The 20,169-nt window shown below is 44.4% G+C and overlaps 1 protein-coding gene across 6 annotated transcripts; it reads left to right on the top strand.

Moving 5' to 3' along the window:
• Nucleotides 1-69: 69 nt before the first annotated feature.
• On the top strand, nt 70-19,992 carry LOC125719596 (LIM and senescent cell antigen-like-containing domain protein 1). 6 transcript variants are annotated; one of them, XM_048994736.1, is made up of 11 exons: nt 70-381; nt 12,764-12,923; nt 13,005-13,071; nt 13,961-14,081; nt 14,542-14,691; nt 15,515-15,665; nt 15,873-15,965; nt 16,530-16,578; nt 16,754-16,829; nt 17,339-17,526; nt 18,686-19,992. In XM_048994736.1, exons 1-10 carry the CDS (start codon nt 353-355, stop codon nt 17,475-17,477), a joined length of 1,035 nt encoding a protein of 344 aa, XP_048850693.1. In that variant the 5' UTR covers nt 70-352; the 3' UTR covers nt 17,478-17,526; nt 18,686-19,992. The 6 variants fall into 6 exon arrangements, with proteins under 6 accessions (XP_048850693.1, XP_048850781.1, XP_048850552.1 ...); XM_048994824.1 differs by lacking the exon at nt 70-381 and adding an exon at nt 5,011-5,199; XM_048994595.1 differs by lacking the exon at nt 70-381 and adding an exon at nt 7,047-7,274.
• Nucleotides 19,993-20,169: the final 177 nt, after the last annotated feature.

Here is a 20,169-nt window from a genome sequence, read left to right on the forward strand (position 1 = left end):
AGTGGTTAATTTGCACAGCTGCATGACTCCTCCCGTTCGTAACTGCCTATGTTTAATGCGCCGTCAGCGCTTCCCATCACACCGTAACTCTTTTGCTATGTTTTTGGGGACACCGCGGCCGCCGGACTCCTCCAGTCCTTAACTATCTAAGCCCAACATGGCCGATCGCTCCAGCCGGGCCTCAGAAGGGGCGGATCTGCCACAGCCCACAGCAGTCCACTCCCGGGGAAAAGAGGCGAGGTTACTTCGCCATTACTGTCTCAAATCAGCACTGTACCTCTCCCCTGTGGACATCTGGGGAAGGCGGTTAAAACACACAAAAAAGTTTCTGCAGCAGAGTTTGTGAAAGGGGATGCTGGGGGTTGCAGACATGACGGGCAGGTAAGTAAAGTGACTGTCATTTAAACAATCTAGGCGTACGAACTGGGACTTTAATGGTTTTGTGCCGTGATTTTTAAGCTCTATTGCATCTCTGTTTTTACCTCAACGCCGCCGTTAAATCAAAATAGTGATCTTTGCTTGGTTATGCCAGAAGCACGGTTTACCAAACGATATATGTCTGAACCCGTAAAAAAGGCCCAAAGGTCGGTGAAAATAGTTTGTAAATTTCTTCGTGTCCGGAACGGTGGTGCCTTTTATCTTTGCTGGGCCGGATGTGACTCTCCTGGAACGCCTGCAGGCGAGCCTTGCTGCAATTCTCTGACCTACGCTCGGTCCTGTGGCTAGATTGTTTCCGATGGTTTCTTTTCTCTTGAATAAACTCTTAACAAGCGACCCGTCTTTTGTGGCGGTTCAGAATACTTTATATGACATGTTGTTGTTACATAGCTTGCGGATCCATTTTGCCATAGTTAAGTAAGGAGGGAAGTCCTGGAAATTTGCGACATTTATAGCGGTATTTTGCATGCCTCTGTGCCAGTTTTAGCATGGCGGTTGGGTACTACACCCTTACTAAGTTTGCATGCCGAAGTTATGTCACCTGCTGTATGTTGCTGTTCTTGGGTCAGTGACAATTCCAAATTTAAGAAACTAGAAGTTTTGTTATTACGACATTTATTTGAAAGCGATTAACGATGTCTGGCCACGTAGCTACATCAAATATCTATTAAATCCAGGCTTATGTCGGTTTCCCAGCATCTACACAAACTAAATGTATTAATTGCTTGACTTTATTGTTTGCTCTTTAGCATGTGGTAATTTTCTGACTATTCATAGCGAAAGTCGCAAAAACTGGGCTTGACAATGATTTATAACGAAGTGATCTCTCCTTCTACTTTGAGTAGTGATGATGTGTTATACACAGCTAATGTCTCAGTACAAATATTTTCATGTATTTGACAGCGCAAAATGGGAATCGGATTTAGCCCTGCTTCCTTAGGCCTGTTATTAATGGTTTTCATTAGTGATAGCGCACACACGCACACACACACACACACACACATATATATATATAATAATTACAAGATACTCACACAAGACTACATTCCTTAGCGCTAAATATTAGAAACCTCCCCAGTATTCCCAAAGGTATTGTTGTTGTCTTTGAATTTTAATGATTGTACTGAGTCTGTAACACACAGGGCAATGCAGTTTCAGTCCCAGTTGTCAATCAGTCTGCCTTCTAACAGCTTTTCTCCCTGTTGTGTTTTATGAAGAATGGCGGGAGTGATGCATGTTTGAAGGAAGGGAGCATGTTCTCATGTTATCCTCCTTAGACGCTGGCCGGATGTGTATTTAGGTTTAGGGATCATTTTAACGGTTTTAAATTCTGGATGAAGCATGTTTGAGCAAAAAAAAAAAATCTTTGGCTATGGTTGGATCCTATCAGGAAATAGACATGTCTATGGAATTTGAAGGATATGGATCCAGGGAATGTAATCCCCATGCCCTAGAAACATGCTTGTCCCTGTTGGTCCCATCCAGGACTGGTGATCTGTGTGAAAGGCAGGGTGCAAACAGATTGATTCCAGCAAAGACATTAGTTTATTCAATGAAAACTAACAAGTGAGTTAAATTTTTCAGTTCAGATTTTATTTTCAGAAAGTGTGTGTAAGATGGATTGCGTCTGTCATGCTTTGCTGAGAGTAGCTTGATTACCCCCTTCAGCTCTCTCTTAATGGTCTGAGTCATTTTCTTCGGATCAATCGTAATGAGCAAATAGGCCCGTTGCCAGACAAGCGGCGCCATAGCTGGGCTTCTGATAAATGTGACAAGCACTTGGATGTGGTGCCCTTCTCTTTATTCAGTTCTTCCATGCAGAGGCTGACCTCTGGAGGAAGGGAGGACATTTTTGTTCTTAGTGCATAGACGTTCTATCTAGAATTAGACCAGGCAGACCAAGTATTTCTACTCTACTAGCTGGCAGTTCCAGTTGTGTCCGTGGTATTTGGTGAACTGTTATCATGGGGAAGCCGTGGTTCAGCAGGTAGGGGAATTGATGCAGTTACATTTAAATTGCCATGAGAGTTAAAAGAAAATCTAGGTTACTGGATTTACAGAGTTAAGAAACCTTAGGTTACTGTAATTGTTTGTCACATTTGTTACTGGTAATAGATTTGGCCTGTTGCACATTGCCCAATTCTAAGGGGCTGACATGCACGAGTCTGGCGCGGTGTTATGAACACGCTGCATTGGGCAAACTTTGGGTTTTGTAAGGTGAACAGATATCTAGACTTGAGTAGGGCTATTTGGTAGGCTTCAGTTGCGTGCAAATTCAGTACAGCAGGGGAACAGATTTTGATTTTAAGTTGCTTATTGAAACTGCAAACTATTAGGAACAACTCTAAACCAAACATAATGCAATGTGTCTGTTGACACGTCTGAATAATACATTTTCAATTAACTAAATCCTGTGTTCTCTACTACAGAGTAAAGTTGTATATCTGTAGTAAGAAATACCCCCTATAACCTTAGTTATATTTTATTATTTTATTTACTTTAGCCTGGTCTGAATTTCCTGACAAAAGCATCTTAAGTGACACTTGAAGAGTAAAAAGTATGAACATTCAGTCTTGGATCTTACTTTCACATGGCCACACCATGGCACACTATAGTGCCAGGCCTTGGGAAAGCTATTGTGCAAAGCCGTTCTCAAAATCACATTTATGAAGTGCGCTATGAATGTTACATTAAAGGAATTTTACTAAAACTCTACATGCATTATGTGCATACAGTATGCAAGCCAAGGTTGTTGTTAATGAAAACATATTTTTGTAATCTGAAATAAGATACAAAAATAAAATAAACTACAACTAAATGAGAACTATAAATATTGCTTTGAGAAGTAACTGAAATAAAATAAAAACAAATGGCACATGCTTTTCGTTTAGCTTCCTTTAAATAGTATTGTATTTGATAATGATAAAGTACTGATTCATCTTTGGGCATCTTTTGTCCAATGCACTTGAACCATATATTGTGACATGTTGTAGTACCTAACTAAGTCCTACAACTTTCTGTCAACTCCCCCCCCCCTCCCCCCCCCCCCCAGATAGTGTAGATATTTTTGTTAGCGTCGGCCGATCGTTTCCTTTTCTGATCGTACTTCTGCTAGTTGTCTCTTTGTCTCTAGCAGCGCAGTGCTAATAAAGACAAAGCTGCTTGCTTATATAAAAGAGCTTGTCCATTTTTATTAAAACATGACTTACAACCCAAATCCTGCTATAATATTGATAAAATGTAAATATCGGCCTGCAATATCAACCAAGACACGCATTGGACCGATATGTAAATCGATGTATATTCTTTAGCTCTAGTAAAAGTATTTGTTTACTTTGTGTTTGCTAGATTTTTTAAATGGACTAATCAGGTTGTTTGACTAGTAGAAGTAACCATTAATTATTCAATAGGTTTTAAGTGCAGTCCTACACATTAGTAAAATTTTGTAAAGAGATTGGTCGCTGTCTGCTTGTTTCTTATCTGAAGTTAAATGATGCCTTATTTGCCATTTATACCTTGGAATACATTGGAATACTTCTTTTTGCATTTCCTGTTTACTGCCCTTTGAGACATACACACAAATACTAATAAAACTGAAGCTTGGGGTCAGAATGATGGCGTCACTCTGCCGGTCCTGAAACACAAACCGGAGAACTTCCCATCTTGAGCATAGAGCATGAACTCACTGAGCTACACATACCACTATTTATAGACTAAGGATTGATGCATTCAGGGATATGTGGGCACCCATGTGTGAGAGTTGTATTTGTCAGTGATTAAATAAATTCTTATTGTTTATTAAAGCAGATTTTAAATGCTACCAGATATGTTTCTATCTGCTTCCTAGCAACTTTAAAGGGCCAGTCACTCTCAGAATGACTTAATGCTACAACGGCTCCCTCTGTTGGCGTGTGGATTCTCTTGACGTTGAAGATTGTAGGGAAGAGGTGTAGGGGTGTGTCGAAGTACTCGGCACTTGTCGGCAGGATGTAATAACATAACTCCTTTTGGACAGGGGCTGTGTTTTTGTGATGAAGAGCTCCCTGCAGTGACATTTTGTAATGTCGATGTGTTTTCGAAGTGAGTCACTTAGCTTTTGATGTGTGTCAAATACGGACAGAGAAAACCCTTAAACAGCTTTGCGTTTGTTTTACACTTGATAAAGTTTCAGAAATTCAAAAGACTTCACCTCCGCATTTTCCTGTACAGCCCATCATACAAATTCCCACAGCAATATCCTAGTTAAGCAGATGAAAGATGATTGGACGGATGGATTTCCATAGCCTACGCTACATTAAGATTTAGATAAAGTAAGATCAGAATTGACAGTGCTGCTAAGCTTCTGACTAGTTTAGAAAACGTTGCTGTTCGGCATAACAGTAAAAAGTACATTCTAACTGATTACTGTGCAATGTTGCACAGCATTTTGTTTGATGCAAAATTCTTTTCAATGTGAATTAACTGCGATGCATGGAAAGCAGGAAGTTAAGTCGTAATTGCAATTCCCGTTTGTTCTCGTTTTTAAGTGAGCATCATTCGATCATATCGGGCTTGGGTAGGACTGCTGTACCCTGAAGTTGAACTGTTGTATATTCACCGTGCAGCCGAGCTCTGAAGCCATAGCTTCTTGGTAAGGGCTGGTATAGTGGCTTATTAGGAAGTGGTGACACATCGCTGTCATCTGTGTGACTCCTTGAAGGCGCTGCAGGGCTGTAGCGGTTCAGCCTTCCGGTCGATTCGTTTTCTTATTCTCTGATCCTGGTAAGTAACTACATAACTAAGGAAAGCGATAGGTTTTTGGCGAGATTTACATTTTCAGTTTAGGCAATTCAAATTTCAGTGGTTGTTTTTTCCTGAATAATCAGAAGTCTGGAAATGCGTGCGGAGTTTTCGCCTATACATACATTTTTGAAGACCTGCTTTGAATTTTAACTTTTCATGATAAGCACTACTGTGTAGTATTGGTTGACGTTGTCTGTAGCAGGACAAAATGAACGCCCGTGTAGCACTTTTTACTCGGGTATAAATTAGCTTTCCCAAGGCGGTGGGCGTGTGCCTCGGACTGGTGTATCATTGCGAACCCCCACCGGATGTGTATTTGTGGACATTTCTGCCACAACACTTAAACTTGGCTCATTTTTAGTTTGACTCGTGCCTGGTTTTTCGATTAAATTTCACTAACGGTACAAGAGGCAGCTTTGTACTTGATTCTTGTCGTTATATACGTAGAAGATGTTTAAAAAGTGATGCCAATGACAGGCTAATTTTCTTACAAGAGAGAAATTGGTACTGAGCGCTTCTATAAGTTAAACCGTTATTTTTTCCTGTGTCCGGCGTAGACTACAAACTGCAGGACTCATTGTGTCCAGGAGGTGGAGGCAACTGCCTTCAACGTCAAATCGTTTTTTTTTTGACCGCGCTTAAGTGGCTGTGGTTTCGGAGTCCTGCCGTTAAGTCAGCGGACCTGACTCTAAGTTGTATTTCGGCAATGCCACAAACTCGGACGCTACCCGAGGTTATCACGCTCTCAACACGGGCCACTGCAGCCGATTAAATTACCGTTTCAGTTTCGTGCAGTAGGATGCACGGAGCTTCATGTCATATGTCACTAAAGCAGGGAATAGTCGCATCTACTTTTAATTTAGCGCATAATTTGTTGCTTTTGTTTTATTACGTGATCCGTCCTGCAGTCTGGGCACGTAGGCGCCTTTGATAACGCTGCGTTACGCGTCATCCTGGGGCCGGATGAAGGGGGCTGGAAAGGTCCCCCATCTGGATCTCTTCCGTCTCGCTGCCTGAATTCGCGTCGAACCTTCAGGCTACCTTGTGCTGCTGGTAGCTGCAGCCGACTTGCATCGTCATTCGCCTTAAAAATCCATGTTACACTGATACTAATTTTAATGTAATTAATAACGTGACTAGTTGTTTATTATCATCATTATTATTATACATTTCAAAGTATTTATGCAGAGATGCAACAGCCATCGCCCGCCCCTTTAAGGAAAGCAGAAGCATAGCAGCAGTTTCCATATGGGTGTCGATAAACATTCAGCAGTATTTAGTGTGTTGTAGAACATTTAATTGAAAGGAAACCACCACCCCCTCCCCCCCCCCCCCCCCCAGGGTGAATAGTACAATGCTGTACAGCATTTCTGAAGGAAATCTACCTTTTCCTGCCGCTTCAACAATAGTTGAAGACAGGAGAGGAGGGAAGTCTCTATATTGATCAAAGCAGAACCCACCATTTCTCCCTCCATCTGTGGCTTGAGAGGTTAAGAGGATATCCTGTTGGAGAGCAGTGCCCTGGTCTCACTTGGTATAATAAAATGTATTTAATGAAAAGGGTTTTCACTTTCAGTAAATGATATAGCTTTGTGAGTGGAATATAATAATTCTTGTAGTCTTGACGGATAGAATAATGTCATGGGGCATATGAGCTGTTTCCATATCCCAGCATGAAGTAACCCTCTCTTTACCTGTGCTTCTTAGGGGTGGGACCAGGCTAGGAGGCAGGGGGTGAAGAGGGTTGAGTAGGTGTACTAGGGGGCCGAACCGGCATCGCATGTGACTTTGAGAGAGAGAGAGAGAGAGAGAGAGAGAGTGTGTCTTCCCATGGCTGCCCCTGTATAAGTTCCTCTCCAGGAAGAGGGGAGGCTGAGACTGATCAGTTGCGTTGTGCGACATCCCTGGGCTTGCCCATGCTCATACACACACACACACACGCACGTCAGAGGGGAGATGGAGAGTCTGAGACTGAAGGAGCTGTCTCACTCTGACCTATACCGGCGCAGACAGGAGCGGCCAGCCAGTTTCGGGGGTGTTCAGGACAGACAGAGGTGAGCTGGTAGGCAGCAGCGTAGACAGGCTTCTCACCATGAGTGTGTGCCCATGTGTGTGTGCTTGTGTGTTCAAGACTGCGCACTTGTGTGCATGAGAGGAAGGATCACTTGCCATTCATGCAGCAATGGAGTGGGCATTTGTTTTTCCCAAAACAGTATCTGATAAGAGAAGTTGCTACCTATGTATGTTGATCCAGGATTTGTGTCAGTGTCATACTGTCGGGTCTCCGGCACTGATATTGTGGCAAATAGCGGCCCTGGTATTCCCGGAATGCGAGGCGTGGGCCCAATGCATCCTCAGCGGAGCCATGCGGTTCTGTGGCTGGGAGAGAGCGGCTTTCCTTCCTGCCCCTCATGGATGGTGATCATGGCTCTGCCATGTAGCATAGCTCAGGCCAACACATCGCACAGAGTGTGTCTTTTGCTTTTTCAGGTCATTTTTCTGTATATGAGGGTTAAAGTTCTTTTACATCTTTTAAATATTTGAGTGGTGGAAGTCACCTTCTGAAAATGTCCTGGGCAGCAGTGACACACGGATTCTCTTCCTACCCATGCGTTTCCTTTATGGCCCGTTTCCCCTTTTCAGGGGAAATGGAAAACTCTGTGACAACAGGCAAGCCTTGTCCCTCAGCAGGGGGCCATGAATGGAGAGGAGACTAAATAAATTATAAAGATGGTACCAAACATATTTATTAACTGAAGTAAAACTTTGAGTTTCCTGTTTCATTCCTTAGTTATTAACGTCGAGAAACAGCTTTCTTTAAGCTGCGTCCTTAGAATTTTAAAGCTTAAAGAAGAATCTGTAAACTTTACTCTAAAGGTGCTGTTGAGTGGGTTAGATTAGCTGTCAGATGTAAGCCCTGTCCTGTTTATTCTCTGACATAATACAACATAAAACGTGACACAGCCGTTATTTTGCTTTCACTCCCAGCCATAAAGCAGTGGATTTCTAAGGGTGTGAGATTCAGCTCAAGGAAGGTTTGGAGTTAGGATTGGCTCTGATTTTTCCATATATGTGGCTGGATTGAAAGGGCTGGGTCCCGCGTTCTCTTGTTGCTCCACCTCAGCAGACGTGTGATTTGCTTGGAGCTTCTCCTTTTGATTTAATAAAGAAGAGGAATTGAGGGACTGAAACATTGACGCTTCAGCCGGCGGAGAACTGACCATGTTTTGAGTCATTTTCTTGCAGAGAACAAGAACGTCCCACAATTTCCTCCGGAATCCAGTGGCTACTCGTCAGCTGTGTTTTCTACATGCCCAGTTGGATTCTCATGGGGAGGCGTTGGGGGCCTATACTTTTGTCTCCCTTGTCATTGTCCGGAATAAATTTTGGCATAAAATCTGTGTGAGTCACCCTCCTGGTGCTGCAGCCTCACGTAAGACTGAGCCACTTATTCTGATTATCATGAGCACCAGCAACCCCCCCCCTCCTCCTTTTTTTAGAAGGAGACATCCTTGGTGTTGAAGTCCGTCAACGTTAGCGGTGGAGCTCAGCTGGCGTTGTCCTTTCCTTCTTCGCATACGAATGCTGAGAGTAGTGTTCTTGCCAAGGGAGTGTAAAAGCCTTAGAGTCCCAATGTGCCTGCGTGACATTACAGTCCACCAGAAGGGGAAGTTGGCTGTATGAAGATAAGCCTGGCTAAAAGCTGCTGGATGCAGAATGAGACTCTGCAACCAAAAACATTGTCATGCCTCGTATATTAAAATGTGCTTTGAAAGCAGGGTGGGGATGAGTTGTGCAAGAGTTGATGTCGAAACTTGCTAAAGTGTTCAACGTGTGTCTTCATTCTGCATTTGCTGCCTGCTGGTGAGCCGTTAGTGTGAGACGGCATGCATATGCTCCCATGCTAACTTCGGCAACGTTGCCAAGCTATAACGTGTAGAGAATGTTTTAAATTGTGTAGTCTGGAATTTGACATAATGGCTCTTGATACTGAAAAGCTGACTTTTGTAATCGTAGTAATATGGCATGAGAAGCTCAGATACTGGTATGAAGTGAGAACAGCCGTCTCTACTGGGGTCACAGCTTTTCATATGTTTACTAATCCTCGATACTTTTATTATCCAAGTCTAACTTTATATAAACAAAACGAGACTCAGTGTTTAGTACCACAGCTCAGAACTGACACCCTCTCCCCGACCCCATCTTCCTTGGGACTCTGTAGGTGCTGAGATGTTGCTCGTTCATACCCAGTTGACTGGTTGGTCACACAACTGTCTACTCCACCCTCATCAGTGTTCTAATTATGTGTCCCTTTGACATGCTTCTTCTCTTGACCCTATTGCAAGGTTGGCTTTCCGGCCTTGTCCCTTATGCTGACTGAGAGAGGCTCCCATTATGCAGTTAAATGATGATTGTAGGCAGGCTGGGATATCAGTGATCTGTGCCTTCATGATTAGAGGGGATGGACCGTGCTCTGCCAGAGTGGGCAGAATGACGCAGTGTCTCCCAGTAAAGGGGAAGGCTTCCCCAGCCGCACCCTGGAAATGTGTGTCCTGGAAACCTTTAGGGCAAGGCACCTAGCATGGAGATGAGTGTCACGGGCGTCTATTTGTGGAGCTGCAGAAATGCGGGGAGGTATCTAAGAGTCGTCCTCTGCTAAATACGCATGAAGGTGCTTCGAGGGCAAGACTGAAAGTGTCCAGTGTGGGGACAAGCCAGAGACATACTGAGCGGTTGTATCACCACTGCCAGTGGTAGAATCAGAAGCAGAACCTTCCTTAGCCCCCCTTAGTGGTCAGTATCTGTGATGATCTTTTCCAGAGAATGTCCACAGCTCCAGCCTGGGTTATAATTTGTTGGCTGTTTTGGGGGGAATTTAATTCCCAAGTCTCCAAATTTCGTAACTACATTGTAAGTTTAATTCTCCCCTCACTTGCTGGATGTGGTTCAGTGTTGAATACACAGCCCCAGCTGTGGAGCACATGAAGCCAAAATCCCCCCCTCCCCAAATGAAATATTCCCAAGTAGTGGTGTCACTTACAGTGAAAGATCCCAGTGTGTTTTAGTGGATCTCTGTGGGATGTTTGGCCAATCCCACCTTGTTTGGAAGTTAATCGGGGTGCTTTTAATTTGAAAGGGCTTGTGCATAGGTTACACAGAAAGAAAGAGAGAGAGAGAGAGAGAGCGAGAGAGTGAGTTGTATTAGTGTAGGGTCGGGGAAACCTCATGCAGTCTGGAGCAGACTCTGTAGGACCTCTGGTCACTTTCTCTGAGGGTGCAACCTGTCAATTTGGGGAATTTCAGCCATGGATGTTCAGCATCCGAGGATCCCTCCCATGATCCCTGAAAATGGGGTCACCCATGTGGGGGTAAATGACATGTCTGTTGATGAAGGAGGGGAAGCAGAATTGCCCATCTCAAAGTCCCAGAGGAGACGCAGTGACATCAAGGTTTATAAGGAGTTCTGTGATCTCTACGCGCTTTTGTGAGTATCTCCCTGAGCATCATTCACATGGGGAGCTCCTGTAATGTCTCCTTTGTTCCTGAGATTAAAAGTTTTGTCATATTCATACTTGTAATTAATTCTGATCAGCTGTTAAGGTCATACGATGTGCTTCTCCAGAACAGTTTAACAGGCAAAGCGTTTTTGAAACTGGCCAACGTACGGCAGTTGGCTTGAATGTCTGGAAGTTGAGGATTAAAACGCCCAACTTGAATAGCTGCATGTATTTTAATATAGAAAGGACCCAGCTCTGTCTTGGCTCGTAAGAGGACTTCTGGCATGTCCATACTCAGCACCTACCTTGTGTGCATGTAAAATACCCCAGTGAGCAGAACAGTACAAAACCTCAGAAACGTCCTGCGGACAATAACAGCGACAACAAGAGCAAGTTCAGTGCATAAAACTACTGGAACATAACCTCATAAGGAGCGGTTAATGTAGACCATATCAGGCAAGTGAGACCATTGTGTGAGCTGCTGATCTTAAAACAACAATGGCTTGTTTTCAGAATGATTACCCTTTTCTGTGAAGGTCTCTCGTTTTGTAATGTACTGTGAGGGCTTAATCTTTAATTCGCTAGATCAACCATTGCCCTTATACACAGTATGCTTTTGACTATTGATGTGTGCTGGAGCTCTGTGACTTTTCCTGTATATGTACAGTAGCCACAACACATTTGGTCTAGGAATCCCCAAAGAATAATTGCCCAGTTACTCCTCAGGAAATAACAGCCTGGACTGGAATCTGCCCCTGCTAATAGGCAAACTCAATCAAGGCCGCCTTGGTGCTGATGAGTGAAGGAGCGCTGGATCTATGCTTGGGCAATTAGCAAGTGTTTTGAAGCAGATGTCTGTTTTCATGGATAGGAGGCCACTAATGCACACAGTCAGCCATTTGCTGGTTTGTTATCTCTAGTGGTTTTCATCATAAGGGAGAGCAGAAACTCTTGACCTGGATACATGGAAATGCCCAGAGGCTTGTAATTTCCTGACTGTGCTCTTGATTGCCAGGGAAGGGCGGTCTGCTTGATCAGAGAGTTCCATTCCATTTTAGCTCTTCGCCTTGTATCATGAGTGAATGTGGTTATTAATGAGAATGTATCAGAATGTTCCAATGAGCATGATGGCCTGCATCGCGGCCTCATTTCTTACCCTCTTTGATGCCTCTTACTTCAGTCCTTCCAAGTGAATTCCTTGTTGAAGTCTTTTTCTGTGAGGTGGGCTGCTTATGTTCGAAGTAAAGCAGTTCTTTGTCCACATGACTCAGTTAACATGAAAAATGTTAAAAAGGTGAAAAGTGCGGAGATATTTCGTTGGTGATGACTCTTTTTCCCCCATAGAATTGAGTAAACATGAACTCTTCTTCCAGCCCTATGGATCTTAGAGAAGCTTTGTTTGGTTTGGAAATATGACCATTTTTCTTTGGTCTCATCCAAATAAGATGGGGGACATGGGCTGAGCTTCTCCTGGCATGTAGCACCAGTCTGTGTGTGTGAGCTGAAGGTGAGCCAGCTCCTTGCACTGAGGCTGCTTTCTGGTCGATTCCACAGTCCGTGTAAAAGTGCAGTTTGTTTAGGCTCTTGGAGTCCGGAGGAGCAGGCCGTCCCTGATGGAGCCCAAGTGATAGCCCTCTGCTAATGAAGCATGAACGTGCTAATGATGCACGTGGGTAGTGTTAGGGAGTTCCTGCTCCTCTGCCTGTGGGAACAAGCCAAGTTATGCACGGCCACTTTGCGTAATCTTTCCTTAGATGGGAGTGTCAGTGCTCCCATCAAAAATGCTAGTGCACCTCTACTCCTACTTCTGCTCAGAGTAACAAGTATACTGAATATAATGGCTAGAAGTGTGCCCAGGAAAAGATGACAGGTCAGCCTCGCATTTCCAGGGTTGTGGGTTCAAATCCAGCTTTATGTGTGGGATTGACATCATCCCCAGGCCTGCTGTGACCCAGTGCTTGCTGAGCAGTTATAGCAGAGAAGCGGATGAATACAGCTGTTCCATGAAATGCTATGAGAGGGTTGTCTTGTGCTCCTTTTTGCAGCAACATGGCAAATGCCCTGGCAAATGCCACCTGTGAGCGCTGCAAGAGTGGCTTCGCCCCAGCGGAGAAGATAGTGAACAGCAATGGGGAGCTGTACCACGAGCAGTGCTTCGTATGCGCTCAGTGCTTCCAGCAGTTCCCTGAGGGGCTCTTCTACGAGGTGAGGGTGCCCAGCGCTGCTGTCTACACATTCCTCTGTGTGCCATGTCCTCCCTTGCTAACTTGTGCTCTCGTTGTGCAGTTTGAAGGTAGGAAATACTGTGAGCATGACTTCCAGATGCTGTTTGCCCCATGCTGCCACCAGTGTGGTGAGTACTCTGTGAAGCAGCTGGCTCTTGTTTTTCCCCTCAGTTTACAGGCTCATAGAAAATGTACAAGATTTAGAATAGAAACTAGGAACCACTAGCATCCGATGCTGTTCAAGTTTCAGATGACGTCCGTGATCCTGAGGAATGCACAGTAGACTTTGTTTCCCAAAGTGATTGCTGGTGATGTTATTGTCTTGAAGGGCCACATTCAGATGGATAATTTCATTTGAAGTTATAATGCAAGTGCAGAAACAAATGGCTATTCATAACAACAGAATACAATAGGACTCTTCAAATATGGACCTTGATTCCAAATTCAGGCCTTGATTTCAGTTCTCCCTGGTAGTTAGTTTAATAATTACTGATTCTGATTTGCAAGAGGCTTCACACCCAGCACACAGGTAAAGGAAGGCTGGAAAATCAGCAGTGCTTGGACCTTGGGGCCCGTGATTTGAACAGCCCTTTAATAGTCACCACCTGTTTAAAAAAAAGAAAAGAAAAATGTTTATAAGAAAGGCTACAAAAACATATGTCTTTGTTAATAGTTTTAAAAAGCTTGCCAAGAATGTAAACCAAGCTGCAAAATCTCTAAATATTGCTTTCTGTTAGTAAGACACATTTTCCATCTTTTTTTCTTTCTTTCTTTTGGTTACCATTCAGTAAATACCCAGAAACTGAAGTAATCGGACTTCAGAATGAAGCAGAAACTCAGAAACGCTTCTGATTCGGTGTCACATGTAATGTTTTGCATGTCTGTCACCCCCAGGCGTTAATCCCCATGCTGCATGTGCATCTAGAACCTGCGCGTGGTGCTCTAGCCAGGTCAGTCTTGTATGACTGCCGTGAGTCCCTGTGCTCCCCTCAGACTAAGCTCTTCCCTCTGCCCCAGGCGAGTTCATCATCGGCCGTGTCATCAAGGCCATGAACAACAGCTGGCACCCGGACTGCTTCTGCTGTGACATCTGCCAGGCTGTGCTGGCCGACGTGGGCTTCGTCAAGAATGCCGGCAGGTGGGTACTGAGCATGGCTCTGTGGGGGTGTTGGGTCTGTCGTGGACCCCCACCCTCCACATGCTTGTGAGTGGAGCAGAGCGGAGCGATGAGAACTTCCGCTCCCCTGCTCACAGTCGCTCTGGTCAGTTTTCTCCCCAATCCAATGAAATCACTTACCACTCACTCCAAAATAGAAAACATTCTGCTGTGTTTTTTAATTTTAGCTTAAACTGTAGTTTGGCTAACTGAGCAGCCAAATCCACATTCAAGCAGAAATGATTTAATTCAAGATGTGATTGGGTGACGCTCAAGTTTTTTTCAAATATGAGCTCACGTGCTCTGAACACTACTGCTACATAATCCATACTGTACATACATGTCTCATGTCTCAGGCACCACAGGGCAGGGGACACACGTACTCATTCCTTGTTACTTGTTACTAGTCCTGGGCTCATCGACCACGTCTTGCCCTTAACAGGCACCTGTGTCGTCCATGTCACAACCGTGAGAAGGCACGGGGGCTGGGCAAGTACATCTGCCAGAAATGCCACGCCATCATCGACGAGCAGCCGCTCATCTTCAAGAACGACCCGTACCACCCCGACCACTTCAGCTGCACCAACTGTGGGTCAGTGACCTTGCACTCCCCTATGCAGATCATAGCTTCTGAAATCTTTGTGATTGACTTTGTTGATTATGGAAGGTCTGAGATTAAAGCGGGAGGACACATCTTTTGGTCGCCCCTCAACTCTGGGTGCTTGGCTCACGGGCTTTGGATGCTGTACCTTTGATTGAATGGTTGCTAGGACAAATCCCAGGGTCGGCAGAGTGATTTCACTATTGGACCTTTTGAGCACGGCTCCCCCAGTTGCTCATGAGAATGACTGACACTGCTTTCTCCAAAATGTTCATTTACTTGCATCGTGAATCGGTTAAAAATCGATGTAAATGTATGACAATTTAAACTGGCTGATGTGGAAAATGAATCGCTGCTTTAAGAGTACTTCACGGTACTTACTTTAACAACGTCAGTTCGATGTCAGATGTCACTGCGTATTCACGTTGACGTCTACCTTAGTTTTTGGTTTTGACCGAACGCGAGATGGCGAGGGAATTTGAATTATTTTTTATTTGGGATTTGTTTAAAACAGTATTTTATTCAATTTCAGTTGCACTGTTAAGAAGAGGACACATTTTGCACAGTTTAGAAAGATAAATATAGGAACATTTTTTTTATAAATTTGTCTGCAGCTCATTCTGTTAAATTGCGAGATAATCCATCTGGTCACCTTGACGAGAATGTACTGAGAGGAGATAGTTGCATTGTAACTTGACATTGTGCAGGTTGCAGACAAAAGTATTACACATCCTTTTTAAACTAAATGGGAGCCAATCAGGTGAGATGAAGGGGGGTTAAAGGTTCATCCTCCTCGACCTCCTTTTGACCGCAGCAAGGAGCTGACAGCAGATGCCCGCGAGCTCAAGGGGGAGCTGTACTGCCTGCCGTGCCATGACAAGATGGGTGTGCCCATCTGTGGGGCCTGCAGGAGGCCCATTGAGGGCCGTGTGGTCAACGCCATGGGCAAGCAGTGGCATGTTGAGGTGCGTAGCCTGTTTTTGTAGTTTGCTGGGTCCGTCCAGTACCCAGACATGGTGAGCCTGGAGGCTGTCCCGGGAGGTGTGGGGCTTGAGGCTGGAGGCAAGGGGTGCAGATGTTTAAACTTGCTCCTCTAACATTTATGTCTGTTCATGTTGTTCAGATCACTCTAAGCTGGGCTAACATGCCGGGCTGGCACCTTGTTTTTGCAGCATTTTGTGTGCGCCAAGTGCGAGAAACCCTTCTTGGGGCATCGTCACTACGAAAGGAAGGGTCTGGCTTACTGCGAGACTCACTACAACCAGGTAGCGTGACCCACCCCAGTCCACATTCACTATGAGAGGCAGGGCCTGTCCTACTGCCAAACTCACTACAAGCAGGTAGCGTGACCCACCCCAGTCCACATTCACTATGAGAGGCAGGGCCTGTCCTACTGCCAAACTCATTACAAGCAGGTAGCGTGACCCACCCCAGTCCACATTCACTATGAGAGGAAGGGCCTGTCCTACTGCCAAACTCACTACAAGCAGGTAGCATACCCCCAGGTACAGCCAGGTAGCATGGAGGAGGATGTCATAGCACTCTTCACGTTTATGGCCTGCTGCCCAATAAATGCTGTTATATCGTCATCTTGTCATGTGTTTGAATGATGAAGGTAAATCACAGTTTGTGACAGAGCTAATGTTTACCAAAGTTCAGGGAGCATATTTATTGAAACGTTTGGCGATTTTTACAGCACATTTTATACAGGTGATGGTAATCAGTAGATGATGTGAAAATGTCTGTGTTTTTGCATGTTTTAAAGAGTCTGAAGCACATGCCCTTTTTGCTGCTTGTAACCTCTGCTCCCTTCACCCTGATCTTTACAGCTCTTTGGAGATGTATGCTACCACTGCAACCGCGTCATTGAGGGCGACGGTAAGAAGTTCTCCTGACTAAATGCGTGTGTGATGTCATGGTGCTGAATGAAGAAGTTTCAGCTTTCTCTTCAGATAACGTGCCATAGAGTTTCTTGATAAATACAGTGTCGTTCTACTGTAGTCTTCTTGAGAATAAAGGCTGGAGCGTAATAGGAAGCCTGTCTCTCTTTCAGTGGTGTCCGCGCTGAACAAGGCCTGGTGTGTCAACTGCTTCGCCTGTTCGACCTGCAACACCAAGCTCACGTTGAAGTGAGTAAGGCCGCCTTAACCGGCCACCTAAAGGGTGTGGCTAGTTGGCTGGGGGCGTGGTCTGATGGAGGATGGCTGGGAGGGTTGTGGCTGGGATGTCTCAGTCCACAGCGAAATGCTGACAGTTAAGGTGCACACAAGCACTGACAGGCAATTAACTTGAGCTGAGCTGATTAAAATGTTGATGTTGGTATGGAAAGCGCAGAGTTTCGTTATCCTGCATTTAGTTACGGTTGAGATCAGACGGGGATCTGTGGGAAGAGGCTCCCGTTGACCCCTACAGGTGCGGAGTGGTACTCCGTGCACGGACGCCACATGGCATACTTCTTGTCAGCCTGTGTTGCTTCCTGTCTAACAGCTCTAACGTCCTCTGGTGTCCCTCTCTCCTTCCATGCCATTTCTTTGGTCCTCTTCGTCTCTTTTTTTTCCTTTCATACTCACCCACATCCCATTCTTCCTTGGACATTGGCACCACCCCCCCCCCCTCCATGCTGGTCCCGGCCACATAGGGACAAGTTCGTGGAGGTGGACCTCAAGCCGGTGTGCAAGCACTGCTACGAGCGGATGCCGGAGGAGCTGAAGCGCAGGCTGGCCCGGCGAGAGCGTGATTCCAGGGAGAGGAGAAAGAAAGCGGCTGTGTGCTTATAAAGTTCCCTTCTTCCCTCTCCTTCACTGCGCTTTCAGTCTTTCACTGCTGGTCAGTCCTCATTTCTCCTTGATGCTGGCCGGCATGCCTTTGCTTTGCCTTGTTCTTTACCCGTCTCTGAGTGGCTGGATTATGCAATCCTGAAAAATTTCAGAAATTAGTAATCGGTGTAGGACAAGGCAGCCAGATGGAAATTCATTTAAATGGTAAAAGCTGCCAGAACCCTGCCCTCTGTCACCACCGTAAATCCCAGCTGAAGATATTATCGCAAGTTTTGCTGCATTCTTCAGGAACTTCACAGCCTTTACTATGGATAGCTTGCCAGTGTTTGAATTGGATATTTGAATGCTTTGATTTGATTTGATTTGCCTAATTCCTCTCAAATAGAAAGTGGTAATTATAACAGAAAAGCACTGGGTAAACTGAAAGTATTTTTAATGCCTGATAGGTACTTACACTGGGAATGAGCATGTAGCTATGTGTCTTCTGTATAAGTATGGGACCTGGATATGAGTACTTGAGTGGTTCTTTTTATGCTGGACAGACAGAGGCGTGTTCGCCTTGTCTGTGTAATATCAGTTGAAATTCAGTTCTGATATGTCTGAAATCATCTGTATTAATTTTACTGGCTTTACCGGAACGGTATTGTAGCCAGCAGTTTAGCTTTTTTTTTTTTTTTTTGTATAAACGGAAAAATGACATTCCGTATTTAACTCTCTGAGTTATGGTTACAGTGGGAGTGATGACCTTGGTCACTGTGAGTGAGCGTTAAGGAGGTCTTGGTTGTGAATTGTACTCTGTAGCACCTCAGAAGGTTAAGAAGTGCTGCTTCATCACTGTGTAACCAGCAGGTCAGCAGGCCGGGCTTCATTCGTACAGAATATATCACTCAATATGGAGCTGTTAAATACAGCGGGACGACGGGAACATCAGCTTCACGGTGCTGCGGCCGACTTAAGGTTAGGTCAGGGCTGGCGTGTGGCTCAGCAGGATAGGATGCTGTCATCAGAAAGTCACCGATTCAAATCATAGGGTCCGCAGAGAGATTTCATTGGTGGGTCTTAGCATCCGCTAAGTAAATAAATAAAAACATGCAAATAGATCGGAGAGTGTGTGGTCATTCGTATGTGGCTGGCTGCTCACGGGCCGTCTTACCGCTTCATGACTGGACTGCAGAGTGGCTTCTCACGCTGTGCATGGTTGTACCCAGGAACAAGTTTGTGGAGTTCGACATGAAGCCGGTGTGCAAGAAGTGCTACGAGAAGTTTCCCCTGGAGCTGAAGAAGCGGCTGAAGAAGCTGGCGGAGACCGTGGGCCGCAAATAGGGACACGGCCTTCGAGAGTTCCTCCCCAAGCTGGGGGCATCCCTGCGGCATGTTACTGCAGAGAATTCAAATGTTTGCTTAGGTAAAATGTTAAAGGTTAAAATGTATTATTAAAGTCTGCACTAAAAAAAAACATACTAACACCATTTTTTTCCATTTTTACAGTGTATCTTAAATGTTGCTATAAGATTTTAAACTGCGGACCATGTTTTCATTGTATAATTCCATATTGGCACCCATCATTTTCATTAATATGTTGATGGTATTATCTTTGAGAATGGTGTGGCATATTGAAGGTGTTTGAACCTGAAACATGGATCATTTCCTATATTGTATCTCCACACCGCTCAGCATATTTTGTGCATGTTTTGTATTTAAACACCCCCACCCCCGCATTGTGACTTGTGTTCTATCTAAAGCAAGTTGATCATTGATATGTATTCAGTCTGCTGTCTTAATGCAATTATTATGAACAGGGTTTTTGACAAGCGCGAAGAACACAATTCCATATTGTTCCCACTGTCATTCTCATTGCTCATCTTGAGTGAAAACCAGAACACACAGTAACCCTTGTGGAGCAGAGCCACACACCCCCATTACGTCAGTGGGTAGGGCAGTCTGTTCTTCACATAGTGCACTTCTTTGCGGCTCAAATCTTTCTTCAAACAAAACAGCAGCTTTGATTAATTTAAACTCTGAAGGTATTGATCTAAAAAGGATGTTTTTAAATCATTCCTTTTAAAAGATGGCATTTAACTGTCATGTCTTGGGACCCTTGTAATCTGCCCTGTAATCTGATGCCTTTTTCATATGTGGGTATATTTGTCTCAGATTTTGTCGTATTTAAATCAATCAAGGTTGCCTTTCGAAGAGCTCTTTTTAGAATTTTGTATGAAGTATGTTACACAAATAATTATGCACATTCCACTACCATAGTTAGAAATGTTTTTACAAAAATGTAAAACTTGGGGTGCAATGCACAGACTAAACAAATATTTACTAATCGATGCAAGTGTTGAAAGGTATATGAAGCTATTTAATGTCCTGCATGTTTGCAGCTCTTAATGCCACTGGATGTTCCTGTATTTCTTATCGTCTTAATTCCACACTGCACTCCTCACTATTTTCTCTTTGCTTCTATTATCCAACTTTGCTGTTCCAATAAAGAAACATTTCCATTTCTACATAGTAAGACTTTGATTGGGTGCAGTATTTTCCTCAATGCAAACCAGTTATTTTCACATTCGGATAAACCTTACATGTAACAAGTGAATGCTAATTTGTTTTATATAAATCAAACATAATGTGTCATAGGGGTGGCACAGTCACTCAGTGGTTATGGCCTGTAGGCTGAGGCTTTGAACGCCAT

The sequence above is a fragment of the Brienomyrus brachyistius genome, chromosome 1 (genome assembly GCF_023856365.1).
Source record: "Brienomyrus brachyistius isolate T26 chromosome 1, BBRACH_0.4, whole genome shotgun sequence".
Classification (NCBI taxonomy): Eukaryota; Metazoa; Chordata; class Actinopteri; order Osteoglossiformes; family Mormyridae; genus Brienomyrus; species Brienomyrus brachyistius.